Source organism: Parasteatoda tepidariorum, chromosome 5, assembly GCF_043381705.1.
Source record: "Parasteatoda tepidariorum isolate YZ-2023 chromosome 5, CAS_Ptep_4.0, whole genome shotgun sequence".
NCBI classification, from domain to species: domain Eukaryota; kingdom Metazoa; phylum Arthropoda; class Arachnida; order Araneae; family Theridiidae; genus Parasteatoda; species Parasteatoda tepidariorum.
Genome location: NC_092208.1, coordinates 37,914,321 through 37,927,899, shown reverse-complemented (window position 1 = coordinate 37,927,899; position 13,579 = coordinate 37,914,321). Strand labels below are relative to the sequence as shown.

The 13,579-nt window shown below is 27.7% G+C and overlaps 1 protein-coding gene across 3 annotated transcripts in view; it reads left to right on the top strand.

Annotated features, from left to right (window-relative positions):
• LOC107445430 (alpha-glucosidase) overlaps window positions 1-4,572 on the top strand; it is a 16,816-nt gene extending 12,244 nt beyond the window's left edge. For all 3 annotated transcript variants that reach the window (XM_071181296.1, XM_071181297.1, XM_043043449.2), the window contains 2 exons: window positions 710-832; window positions 4,016-4,572. In XM_071181296.1, the coding sequence (XP_071037397.1) occupies window positions 710-832; window positions 4,016-4,555 (663 nt within the window). In that variant the 3' untranslated portion in view covers window positions 4,556-4,572. The remainder of the gene's footprint in view (window positions 1-709; window positions 833-4,015) is intronic.
• The last annotated feature ends 9,007 nt before the right edge of the window (window positions 4,573-13,579 follow it).

Here is a 13,579-nt window from a genome sequence, read left to right as displayed (position 1 = left end):
AGTTTTGATAGAAATCTGACTTTCTGTGCCTTACAAGTAAATGAAATTCAAAAATACTATATCGCGATACATCGCTATATCGCGACGCAAAACTGACGATGCATCACGATATATAATTTCTAATATCGCCCTGTCCTAATTAATAGTATTGAAGTTACATTGGAAGAATCTTTGTTTTAAGATACATAAAAACGATCGAGATTATGGCAGCAGTATTGACAATATTCATGATATTTACACACAAAAGTATGAATAAAAATAATTATAATTGAAAATGCAGGAAAAAAATATAAATAATGTAGAAGAATCGAATATGTTTAACTTTTTTTTAAAATATAATTTCATACAGATATATTTTTGAGTGTTGCTATAAACCAAAATTGTATGGTCCTTTTAATAGTGTTGCCATCCATGAATCAGACAGGCATATATAAAATATATTTTTAAAAATAAAAGCATATTTATTAAAAAATGTATTGTATTTTTTCAATTTCCAAATTATATCCAGATTTTGAAAAGGGAATCTATATATCATTTGGAAATTGCTTACATGCAAAATGATAATTAGTAGGACGTTCTCACTGTAGCCTTTATTTTAAAATGTGGAATTGATTATATAAGCTATAAAATATCATTGTGAATTTAAAATATAACTGTAAATACATATTTAAACATAAAGAAGTTATCAACATTGTCCTTTCTTTTATAGACTAATTCCCGTGATCCAATGAGAACACCAATGCAGTGGAATTGCGAGAAAAATGCTGGATTTTCAACATCTGATACACCTTGGCTCCCTGTGAATACATCTTGTATATTTAAAAATGTTGAAGTGAGTCATTTGCACTTTATATTCTTTTTTATGCTACACTTTTATTTTGTTACTGCAGTCGTCTCTGATTGATGTCACAATCCAATTATTGTTATCAAACTCATTTGATCCGTATCTTATTTATTTATTCATAAAATTGTTGCTTTCTGTGATCCTTATATTGTTCAGTGTTATCATCATTAAAATTTTATTCCATGTTCCGACTAGTTAGAGTGATTAAATCTGAGCGGAAGCTCCGTGCTTGATGACCATGCAAGTTTCTATGGTTTCCTAAATATTGCGAACAAAACTTTTCCCCGTTTTATCGCTAGTCAAAATTTCAACCACTTTTCAACATGAATGAACAGACACAAAATTAAGAAGAAAAAAATATAATTAAAGAAATTAAAATTTTTTAAAACAATATTTTTTAGGTGAGCTACAGAAGGAAAAAATAATTCTTTTTTTGTCAAATCCTAAAATTGAAAGTGCAGTCACTTTCGTAATAAACTTAAATTATCACCAAAAATTCTCTGCATGTCTTTCAAAAATGACACGCCCTGCAAATCATTTTTGGTGTGATAAGAATAAAATTATTTTTTCCCTTTTGAAATGCTTGGAAAACATAATATGTAAAATTTATTTTATTTGAATTTATATTAAGTTATATTGCAGTTAACTTTACCTGTGAAACACCTGGGGTGCGGATCCGATTTTATGCAGGCGTGTCCGATCATGCATACAAAGTTATGGGAATATTCTGGCAATCCTGGGGGAAGAAAATTTGTCCATTGAAAAAATTGCCACACAAGAAAAAACCCCAATAAATATAACATAACTAATTATAAGTTTTAACATAAAAATAACATTAACATAAAAAGTTTATGAGTGGAATCTAAAATTTATAAATATAGTTTTATCAATTATTACTATTTCAATGTATTTAGCTTTTAATTATATTTAACATAAATGCTAGTTTGTTCAAGAATTGTGTAAACTCAAGTGATTTTTTTTTTCCTTTTTGTTAAAGAAAATTAAAGAAAAAATTTTTATAGTAAAATTTTAATGATATACAAATTTTGCTTTCTAAAAATATTTTTAAAAAGTTATCATAACTAATAAAAGCACTATGATATCAGATCAAATTTCAAAGCAAAAAACTGTGTTCTGGGTAAATATTAGGCTCTGAGAATTTATTGTACCCCTGTGAAACATTTTGACTATTTGAACATTTAAAGATATTGTTTAAAAGTTACTGTTTTTAGGAAGCATTCATATGTATGTTGAAAATATCTCACACACAATTTGAAATTTACTGGTAATTTTGTAGATATAATTCTTATCAAGTGTTTTAGTTTCATTAATTTCTTTTAAATTTATGTAAAGGCTGCATGAAATGTAGTATGTTTTATTGGTGAAACTGCAATTATTTGGATATTATTCATCCATATTACTCTAATTTTTTTAATATTTTTTCATCAAGAGATTTTAATTTAACTTTACGAAATGGAAAAATTAGATTGAAAATTTTGTTCTTTGAAACATTTATAAAAATGTAAGTTTTTTTACAAAGTTTTATACATCAAATTAATTTGAATCCTTAAACATTTACTTTTGAACATTTCGATTTTTTGGAAATACTGATAATCAGTATTTTAGACGAAGAATTGGTTATTATCTAGATAGGTAGGGTTCTTTGAATAACTTAAAGTTGGATTTTTTGTACAAGGTCTCGTACACTAAAATATTTTTAATAATTAAGATAAATGTTAAAAATTACCTACTGATACTTGTTATTTTTAATACAATATTTTCTAATAATAAATAAATAAAATGGTCAAAAGTATGCTTGCTTTAATACATTTCTAATTTGAATGAGCCAGAAAGATTGATTACTACTTTTGACAAAAAATCTACTATTTTCTAGAAATCACTGTTTACTTTACATGTTCCTATTCCAAATTTTTGTTTAACCTGTATTGTTAGATCAATCCAAAATTGCTTAATATTATTAAAACATTATTCATAATGGTTTTGTCTTCTTATGAGTACTATGTTGATCTTATCTTCAGATATATCCTTTGTTTATTGAGTTCGATAAGCTATTTTATTTTATTTCATAACTGTCATTGAACAGCCAACCGAAATTTGAGTTTACAATTACCAATGTGCAACTCGGTAACATTGTAATTCTGAACCTAATCCAGAAGGCAAGGGAACTCCTGGATAAAGTATTGGGAAAAATTTTGCCTTTGTAAAGGACTTTTTGATACAACTAACCACAAAATTGCCAAAGACGAAAATAAAAAAGCCTCCCATGGTTAGCCTGGCCGCATGGGAGTTCTAACCCATAGTTGTCTATTACTGAGGATATTTTGTGTTAGCAATGTGATTGGTTTGAGTCGGAAGTAGAATTAGTATCAACCAACCACTACTGTGGTTCATACCTTGCTTACTTCATTGGGAGGCGAAAGCTCTATTCCCTGATCTACCACGGCTCTCTCTTTTATTTACCATACCTTTTTAAATTCTTATCTGTATTGTTTTACAGTTAAGGTTTTGGTAGATAAAAATATTTTGCTTCTAATTTATTACTTTTGCTGCCACTTCTAACTACAGATTTTTTGTACTTTTTAGAATGTATTTGTATAATTTGCAAAATTGCCATTTTCAATTTTCAAATACATAAAATTCATATATATATATTTTAATTCAAAGTAATCATAATTTGGCATACATGCCATCAAAACACTTTAAAACAATGTATGAAATAAGAGTAGTAGCTATGCGAAAATCAGCCTTTAATTTCTGTTAGGCTAATGTCTATTTGTCTTCATTAAATCTATGGCCAGAAATAAGGTTTAGTCGATTTTATGAGGCACAGCTAACAGAAATAATAATAAGAAATCGTAATATAGAATCTACTACAAATTACATTCTTGCTTAGGTCAATTAGCTAATTTTAAAAATTTTCCAGTTTTTATGCAAGAAAAATCTTTTTATTCATTTGTTTTGTTAAAAATAAAGTTGGAATTTTAGGTTTAAAAAGAGGTTAAAATATTCTAAATTAATGTGTGCCAGTAACCATTTTTTATGCACCATTGGAACCCAGTCCTCTGAAATTTTTCTACTTTTGGGTATAATTATCATTTCTCAAATGTATAAAGTGTGAAGTCTTTAATGTAATTCTTCTTTTTATTTTAGGTTGAAAGGAAAGATCCATTTTCATTTCTGAACAATTTTAAGAAGCTCATAACTATTCGAGAAGAACCAGCCATATTATTCAGCAGCTTAGTATATCCAGTTGTGAATGAAAAACTATTTTCAGTGTTACGTTCAGTAGTTGGTGCCAAATGTTTCCTTTTACTTTTGAACATGAGCTCTGAACCTCTTAGAGCTGACATGACGACTTTATCATCAAATTTACCTCAAAAAGCTATTCTTGAATTAACTAATTGTGAAAAATACTATACACAAAAACCGCAGTTACAGAAGCATTTGGGTGATAATAATAACAGTTCACTGTTAGAAACTACAAGTAGTTCCTGTAACAGTGAATCTGCATGTGCCTCTACTGGTGCTAGTTGTGTCACTGAAAGTGCTGAATATATCGACCCTGTTCCTAGTACTAGTTTTGCGAGTGAAATTTCCACGGATGTCAATTTTCAGGAATTTATTTACGTGCCTTTAAATGATATTTATTTGGGACCTCATCAAGCCATTGTTCTTTCCTATATAGGATAATAAATTTTTTGAAAGTTGACTTAAAAGCTACTTTTTTTTAAACTAAAGTTTATGTATAATTTTGAGCATATTTAATATATTTTTAGATGTATAGTGAAAACTGTATTTTTAGTGCGTTAAACTTACAAATTAAGTATTTTAATTTACAACATTGTTAATATTTTCATATATGGCATAAATTTAGCATGTTATGCTATTGATAAAATGTGTCTAATTTTTGTTTGTTTGTTTGAACTGATGATTATTTAGTCACTATATTTCATTCTTTTTTTTTTCTTTTTTTTATTACTAACTTGTAATGTTTTTTTTATTTTTATTTATTGGGTATTTTGTTAGTTGTTATTAATAATCGCTTTTTTCTTTTTAATTATATTAGGCTTCTTTGTCCACTGTTAGCTATCACTGCCTACTTTATATGAAATTAAAATAAGAAAATTTTTTTAAATATACTAAATTTATATGTTTATAAAGTATTAAGAGTTTCTAACCATTTCTTTAAAATATTTAATAGAAAAAATGTTTGAATATTATTAAATATTATAATTAAATATATTTAAGTAATATAATAAAATATTATAATTGTAAAATTATATATTTTTCTTATTTTTTCAGTGTCATTCTAAATTAAATTACTGATGTTTTTGATAAAAGTATGTTTTTTACATTAAAAAACAGCGGTAAAGTGTAGTTTTATATTGCTCATAGAATTTAACTTTTTGCTTATAAGAAAAATTAAAATAAATAACAAATAAATTACAAATGTATTTAGTGTAATGCATAAATTATCACTTTTTATTTTTCCTATTCTTTTGTTCATTAATTTCTTTTTTTATTATTAGAAATTTAAAATAAAATTCGGGGAATCAAGAGACGAACTAATAGATTTTTTCATAAGTCATTGTAAATGAAAACACTTATAGTTTTTTTATACAACAAAAATAGTAATCACCGAAATATAAATTGCATTAAAAGCAAAAATTTTTCTTGTAACCCTTAATTAAAGATTGAAAACTTATTTAAAAATAGTGTAATAGATCTAATTTTACTATTTTTGTAATCAAATATTATTATTCTGCAAATCTGCATAGTATACTATTGTAATGTTATGCCACATAAATTAATAGTATTAATGTTGTATAGCAATATTATAGTATAACAGTACTTGACTTTGTACTTGAAAGAGTTTAACTATGTTTGGATAATTAATGCATATAAGCAGTTAACAAGTATGTAAATGAACTTAACATCGATTACCTTTGGGGTATTGTGAAAACAAACAATTTTAGCTATTGATACCCCTTTGACTTTTAGCTATTGTAATTAAAACAATTTATTTTCACAGAATTTTTGAAATTTTTAACTAACTTTTAAATTGTAAATTTGATTCAATTTAAAATATATTATATTCATCTTATTGACATTTTATTATAAGTCTCAAAATCTACTAAACCCTTTTAACAGGAACTATTTTTTAACAGGAACTACTTTTTTAGCAGAAGCTTTGTTAAATGATGGAATTGATAGCAATTTTACTTGTTTCTTTAAATGTTATTTGTATTATTAAATTGTGTGAATGTCTTTGGTATTTTGCAGTGCACCAGGCTAATTGGAAAAATCTTCGGCATTTTCTAGTCTGGGTAATAATTTTTTTTAGTCTTTTTACAATCAGCTTGTAAAGGCTAATAATGGAACAAGCAAAGAATTACTCAATCAGACGGGATTTGCTGAGAGTTATTGCAATAAGCCCATTAAACCATTGCAACGACCCAATAAAGTCATTTACGAAAACCTCCACTATTGTGGGGCTATTGCAGCCTTAACCTAATCAGACTAATAGAGCAATAAATGGTATATTTTTTAATTTATCTAAAGGTATGCGAATTCACTGCAATTTGCCATACACTGTCAGGCTGATTAGAAAATACCTGTTACTTTTCAAATCAGCCTATTGCAAAATGATGGTGATTGTCGACTGTCTGCAAGGAGCCGAATTATTCAATCGGGCTAAGATCTAATCTTTATGTGGCTTTAGGCTTATTGTATTTAAGCTTAATTTTTATTGTATTTAAGATTATTGCATTGTATTAAAATAAACTAACCTTTTTTTTTACTAACATATTAGGAATTTTTATCCTCAAAGATGCCAACATGTTAAAGATATGGTCTTGATAAGTTACATCAGGAGAGAGGACAGATTTTTGAACTTTTTCATATTATTTCTGTATTCAATTACTGGAACTAATGCAAATCAAAAATATTTTGCACTCTCTTATAAAGTTCATTTATTTAAATATATTTAGGCAAATATACTATAATAATTAATTTGTACTTGAATTTTCATTGATTGAAAATGTTGTGAATTGTAAGTTATACAAGTGTGATAAGTTCTTATAATGTAATTTTTAATGACAACATCAAAACTTAATATTGTTTGTAATGCAATGTTTTCGCTAGTGAAGATTTGAATATTTTTCTACCTTGTCAAGTAAACAGGTATGATATGTTAATACCTTATATTTTGTGCTAAGGAATTAAGATAAAGCAAATATGTATATCTTTTTGTGTTTTCAGTGTAGCCTTTGAGATAGAAAATAAGAATAATGTATTTTGATTTTTCATTGTTGCAAACATCTGATTTATTCATTGTAAGCTATGGTCCATCTTTTACGTAGACTCCAGACATCTAACTCATGAGCTAGTTTCTACTGTGGTAATGAAGATGATATGTCATTTCAAATAAGGATGTGAGGTTAACTGTTGCACATTGAGTTAAAATCGAAGAGCTATGTAATTTTTTCAACTCTTCTGACATTATAAATTGTTTTATTCTTGTTTACGTAGCAGCACACAAGGAAGTTCTTGTAAAAGCTGTAAAGTACTAAATTGTGACCCTAATTGTAGCTATATATTTTGTAGAAACAGTTTTTCGAAGTGTTTTGTGTTTGGAGTTGAAAAGAACTACATATTTATTAATTGTTTAAAATTATTATTCCTGATCTATTGTTTATTTTTTGATAAATATATTGGGAAATACTATTGATTATGTATGACAGGGGAGTAGTCAAGAAATTTTAAGAGAAGGGGAGCCAAATTACTAATGCATATTAAGTATTAAATTTTAATATTTTTCTCGTCGTCTGTATACAGAGTGATTTTTCCTTCCTTCAAAAATCGCACAATTAATCTGATTTATTTTCCTTTTTGGAGAAGCTGAGCCAAGTTTCCTACATAGTTTTCAGCATCAACTTTTCTGTATCTCATTTATAAGATATGAACATTTTTTTATAATAAAACATTCTATAATTATCCTTTTCTCTGCTAATTTCAAGAACCGCTGGTCAGCGTCAAAGACATTAGATATGTAACGAATTTGTGCCAATCATGTGATATTCTTCGTGATAAACTTTTTGTTGCTTGAAAAACTCTAGTAAAAGATACTATTAAGGTTTAAATAAATACTACTTAGATAATTTGATTACACCTGCAGTGCAAGAAAATTTTTGTGTTATTATTGGAAATATATAAATAGGCATGAAAATGAACACTCGCTAATTATTAAAAATTACTTTCTACAGTTTTATAACTCCATATTTACCCCAGTATCACCCCCTTTTGACTACACCCTTGTAATGTGATATGTATATAAAAAAGAATATTGTGATTTTAAAACCAAATTTTTTTTGTGAGTGATTTTTGTTCATATACATTTGTATTTATTATTATACAAATTAAAAAATTAATACATTTCAGAAATAGTGTTTATTTTCATCAACAGGGTAGTACATAATCAACAGCTATAATCACTACTTAATATAGCCATTAACGTTGTTGTTTTGCAGTTGTGAATAGTGCTTGAGTAATACCAAGATGCCATTGATATGTCTGGTTCGTTGCTTTATTTAGGTGTTCTTGAATCACTGTCCTTGATGTATATTTTTATAATTCTTGTAAAAAGTAAAGTCATGATTTAACAATTGACAGCAACGTTTTTTCAAGCGGGTCATTTTTAAATTTTTGATGTTGGATCTCATCAATTCCTTATGTTGCGTATTATTTCAGAACATAATAAATGAAAACACTATACAGATCCAATATCCACTAGGGGACCTGCTGGTCATTTGCCCATTGATTTAGATATTTAGGGCAGCAAGTTGATATTTAAGTGAGAAAAATAGAAAGTTTTTTAAAATCTGGCGAATTATCATGAATGACCTAGATTTCGCGGAAGACTTGTTCTTTTTTTCTATTTTTTTTCTCCCAATGCCCGCCTGGGGAATGACGACATACAGGCATCTGAAGGGCAGATTTGTTGGCCACTTTTCCAGGGGCACCATATTAGGTGTTCTAACCAAAGAATATATATTCTTTCAAATTACCAAAGAATATATATTTTCTATATATTCTTTGTTCTAACGTTACTCCCACAGTAAGGGCAGATAGTACAGAGAATGAAAGAACATCCATGCCTTGCCCGTGATTCGAACCTAGAGCCTTTCTGATGCAAGACCAGTTCTCTGACCCCCTACACTGGCCGGTCGGCGAAAACTTATGCTTACTGACCAACATACATACAAATAAAACACACACATTTTAAACGTAGAGGCAAAGAAAATGGGTCTCATTATCAATCGAAATGAAACTAAATTTTTTTTAAATGAATCCAAAGCAATTAAATGAGTCATAGTTCAAAAATATTAAACTGGAAAAGGTAAACGGTTTTAACTATCTTGGAAGTATAATTAACAGCAAAAGAGGAACTGATGAAAATGTACTAAATAGATAAAACAAATCCTGAAGGAGTCACATAATTCTTAATAAATTCTGGAATAACATAAGCATAACAAATTCAACAAAAATTAGTATTTTCAAGTACTGTTAAATCTGTCCTACTCCATGAATTGGAGACATGGCACTGCAATAATAACAACAGAAATTCATTATTTTATTAACAATAGTTTAAGAAGAATCTTACGCATCAAGTGGTTCCAGAAAATTAGTAACACAAAAATACTTTTAGCAGCAAAACAGAAACCAATTGAACTGGAAATTTAAAAACCGTAAATGGAAATGGATAGGTCATGTTATACTTAAAATTGAGAAATTTGAAGGGGAGCAGGTTTTTAATTGTAATCCTCAGAGCAATCGGAAAAAGATGAGGACCTAAAAATACTTGGTGAAGGATATTATAAATGAATTGAAAATAATAGGAATAGCATCGAAAGAGGCAAAATATCTGACCACAAATAGAGTGAGATGGAGAGCTATGATAGATGTCCAATGCGTCGATTCAGAGTAAAGGGGAATATTAAAATATGAAACGGGATTAAAAATATGAAACAAAAGAGAAAAAAAATTTAACTCCTATATTAAATTTAAAGACATTTTTAGTAAGCATAGTTTGATTGTTAAATGAGTAAGACTTTAAAATTTTCTGAATTATCCATTAGTGTACAAAGGATTTCATTTCATCTTGGTAAGGTGAAATAGAAAAATCACCGTTAGCGGTTAATTGAGATTTTTTTTTTAAACTTTGCATTTTTGTGTGATAAGCACTTGCATGGTTTTTTAATTGCACTGCAGTATTATTCTCTACTGAGGTCTATGCTTTATAATGTCCCGCAAACATCAACATTTCTACTAGCAACATGGTAGCAAAGCAAAATTTATATGAGACCTATGTTATCTTATAAAATACAGTTAATTTTTTTCTTAAATCATTTTGTCGGATAAGATAAAATCAAGTGTGGATAATACTCACGCCAATTATCGGTAGATTACAAGCGCTTTCATTGCATTATCATCCAAATGATTTAATAATCTTGTGCAAACTAAGCCAATCCGTTAACGTTTCAATAACTGTGTGGTACTTTGTCTTAACAACAATATATAAATAGCGTCTTTTCCGAAAACTATGTCTAGGCTGTTAATGTTTGGTGGAATTCTAAATCTGCTTAGCCAGAGAAAACAAGGCTCACATAAAATATGTCTTTGCTTAGAAATATCCAACAATCTCAAGGAGAAGAGTAGGAAGAGCCTTTCCCAATGAAGTGCCCTAGGTTCGACTCGCAGCGACTGGCTGGTCGACGCGAATTTCGCGCTGATCACAGTGCTGATGTAAAATATCCTCAGTGGTTGACGAATCATGGGTTAATGTCCTCTGGTCGTCAGGTTAACCTTGGAAAGTTTTCTTGGTTTTTCCTCTTCGTGTAACATGAGTGCAAGTAAGTTCCATCAAAAAGTCCACCACGATCGCAAACTTTCTCCCAATACTTGATCCAGGAGTTCCCTTGTCTTCTGGGTTGGGTTCGAAATTATAACGCTGAAGATTGAAATCTTGGTAGTCTTGCACTTAAAATCGGGCCGGGTATTCAACGACGGCCAGAAAATCGATAGGAATGAAGCGTTCGCTTCCCAACAAGGTGATCCAGGTTAGAATGCCACCGATGGTTGGTCGCTACAAATTTTACATCCGTCTCACACAGACCACAGTGCTGATGTAAAATATCTTCAGCGGTAAATAAATCATGGGTTAGATTCCCCTTACCGTCAAGCTAACCGTGGAAAGTTTTCTTCGTTTGTTCTCTTCAAGTAACGCAAACGCAGGTTAGTTCCATCAAATAGTTCGCCATGGTGACTAGTTTGCCCCAATGCTTGATCCAGGAGTTCTCTTGTCTTCTGGGTTGGGTTTAAAATAACAAGACTGCATAGTTGAACATTAGTAGTCGTAAACTCTGAATTTTGTCAGCTGTTCAACGGTGGTAATTTAGTAAAATAAAATAGCGAAGAGAAAAAATTACCAAAAAAACCAGCGGATAAAATACCCGGAAAAAATCGATTAAAAAGAGTTCAAGTTTTACACAAAGGAATCATTAGGTTTAGATGTGAAGAATTTAAATAAATTTCGGACTGTTTAATGAAATATTAATTTAATGACTGATTAATGGTCAAGGCATAACCTTAACATCAATACAAAATTATTTTTTAGATTTTTGGTTCCAAGTGAATAAAGAGGTAAGTGTGAGCAAGCAATAAAATTGATTATTCAAACTATTGTTCATTTAAGAAGAGCAATTGTAATCAAATTGAAACTGATTTTAACATAAAAAAATTCATTCTGAAGTGAATTATCTAAACATCTTTTATTTTAATTAATATTATGGTCTAATAAGTATTAATTTATGATTAACAAATAAACTTAATTCCAACAACAACAACAAAACTGTTTTAATAACAAGTTAAGTATTTTTATTTAAAGAAAAAAATTATTTTTTGATTCGAATTTAAACTTTATTTTATAAACTATTCTTTGCAAATTAGTATGTGTCAGCTGAGAAGCAATAATAGCATTAAAGAATGACTCATTTTATAAATACAATAAAAGAATTAAAAATCCCCAGGTAATTAGTTTTTTGAATTATTATTATTATTGAAATATTTTAAAACTTTAGTTTCTGATAAATTTTTCATTGTACAAAAATTAATTGAAACTATTTATGAAAGTATGAAAAAAGATTACAAAGAAATCGTATAATTAAACATAATTGATCCAATTTTGTAATGATTTATCCTAAAAAATGATTTTCTGGTTCGTTTTTCGGATGCTTTTCTTTTTCGGTGCTCTTTTTTTCCACTCACCTAGGTGAAGCTCAAGTATCAAGGTAAAAATCTAGTATTGCAAGAATACTCAATAAATAAAACATTGTTTCACATTTATAGGATATATATTTACTTATAGAAGAATCTTTGTAGCAAAAGTTTTGGTATATTTTAACTTCTGAATTCTAATAAAATAATTTTTTTGTTCTTAAGTTATTTTTTTACAGCAGCCAAAATCAAACACTGATTTTCAAGAATAAATTATGTATTGTAATTTTAAATGTTTGATAAAAGTTCGAAATAAAAACAAATATTAGAAGAGAATTTTTACATATAAATTTTTATGAGAATGTTAACAATCACAAAGAATTTTTTTCTTCATCTATAGCTCAAAATCACAGGGGAAATTAAAATAAAAAAAAGTTTATAAAATTTTTTTTCAACATTGAGTCTTACATTTTTAACATTTACTTATATTAATTATAAACTAGAAAAATTTATAGATGAATATTTATTTTTACTTAGTATTTTAATAAATTTGGTTTTAATGTATACTAGTTTAAAAATTAAGGAATTTTTGAATAAAAACTAATTTTTGAGGAGTCATTTATTAATTTTACTCTTTATTTATACTAATTTAAAATGGAAGAATTCATAAATGGATAGCAATACTTATTAACCCATTTACTAAAATTTATAGATAAATAAAGTTACGGTAAAAAATTATTTTTCAACAAAAAATAGTGTTTACTGTCATTCAAATAAAACTTAGGAATGTTTTTAAACTTAATCTGTTTTTAACGGAGCACTTCCTTTTACTTAGTTTTTTTAGTAAATAATTTAGACGTTCGTAATTATTTACTTTACTTTCAGTATAAAATAAATTCAAGTATTAATTTTCAAAAATAAATTTTTACAGTGTTTTTAATAACTTTTTAATTTTGCTTTAAAAGTTGATTATTTTATTTATTTTTTTTATTTTGAATTTTTCAAGGAAATTAACATAAGTATAATTATTATTATTATTTTGTCTTAGGATTTAAATTTTTTTTATATATATCTAAAGTAGAAGGTTAAGTGCTGAACTGCATTTTGATTAAACCATGCAGAAGTTTTATTCCTTCAATTACAACATTAATAAACTATGAGCAGTTTAACCTCCAGACATGCAGTTTGGGAAGATATTTGTATTGTAGATTCAAATGCAATTGAAATTTTTACATAATTTTAAGCTATGTAATTTGGACTGATAAAATACTAACTTTGAACGTAATCAAATGAGTAGTTTTTATTTAAAAAAAAAGAATTCTTTTTTGAAATTTGTGGCTCAAAACTATGCTCCAAAAAGGAAATTAACATTGTAAAGCCCAAACTTTCGATTGAATTAACTATTTAAATTGCATTTTTTAGATTTTTATGACCGTCGTT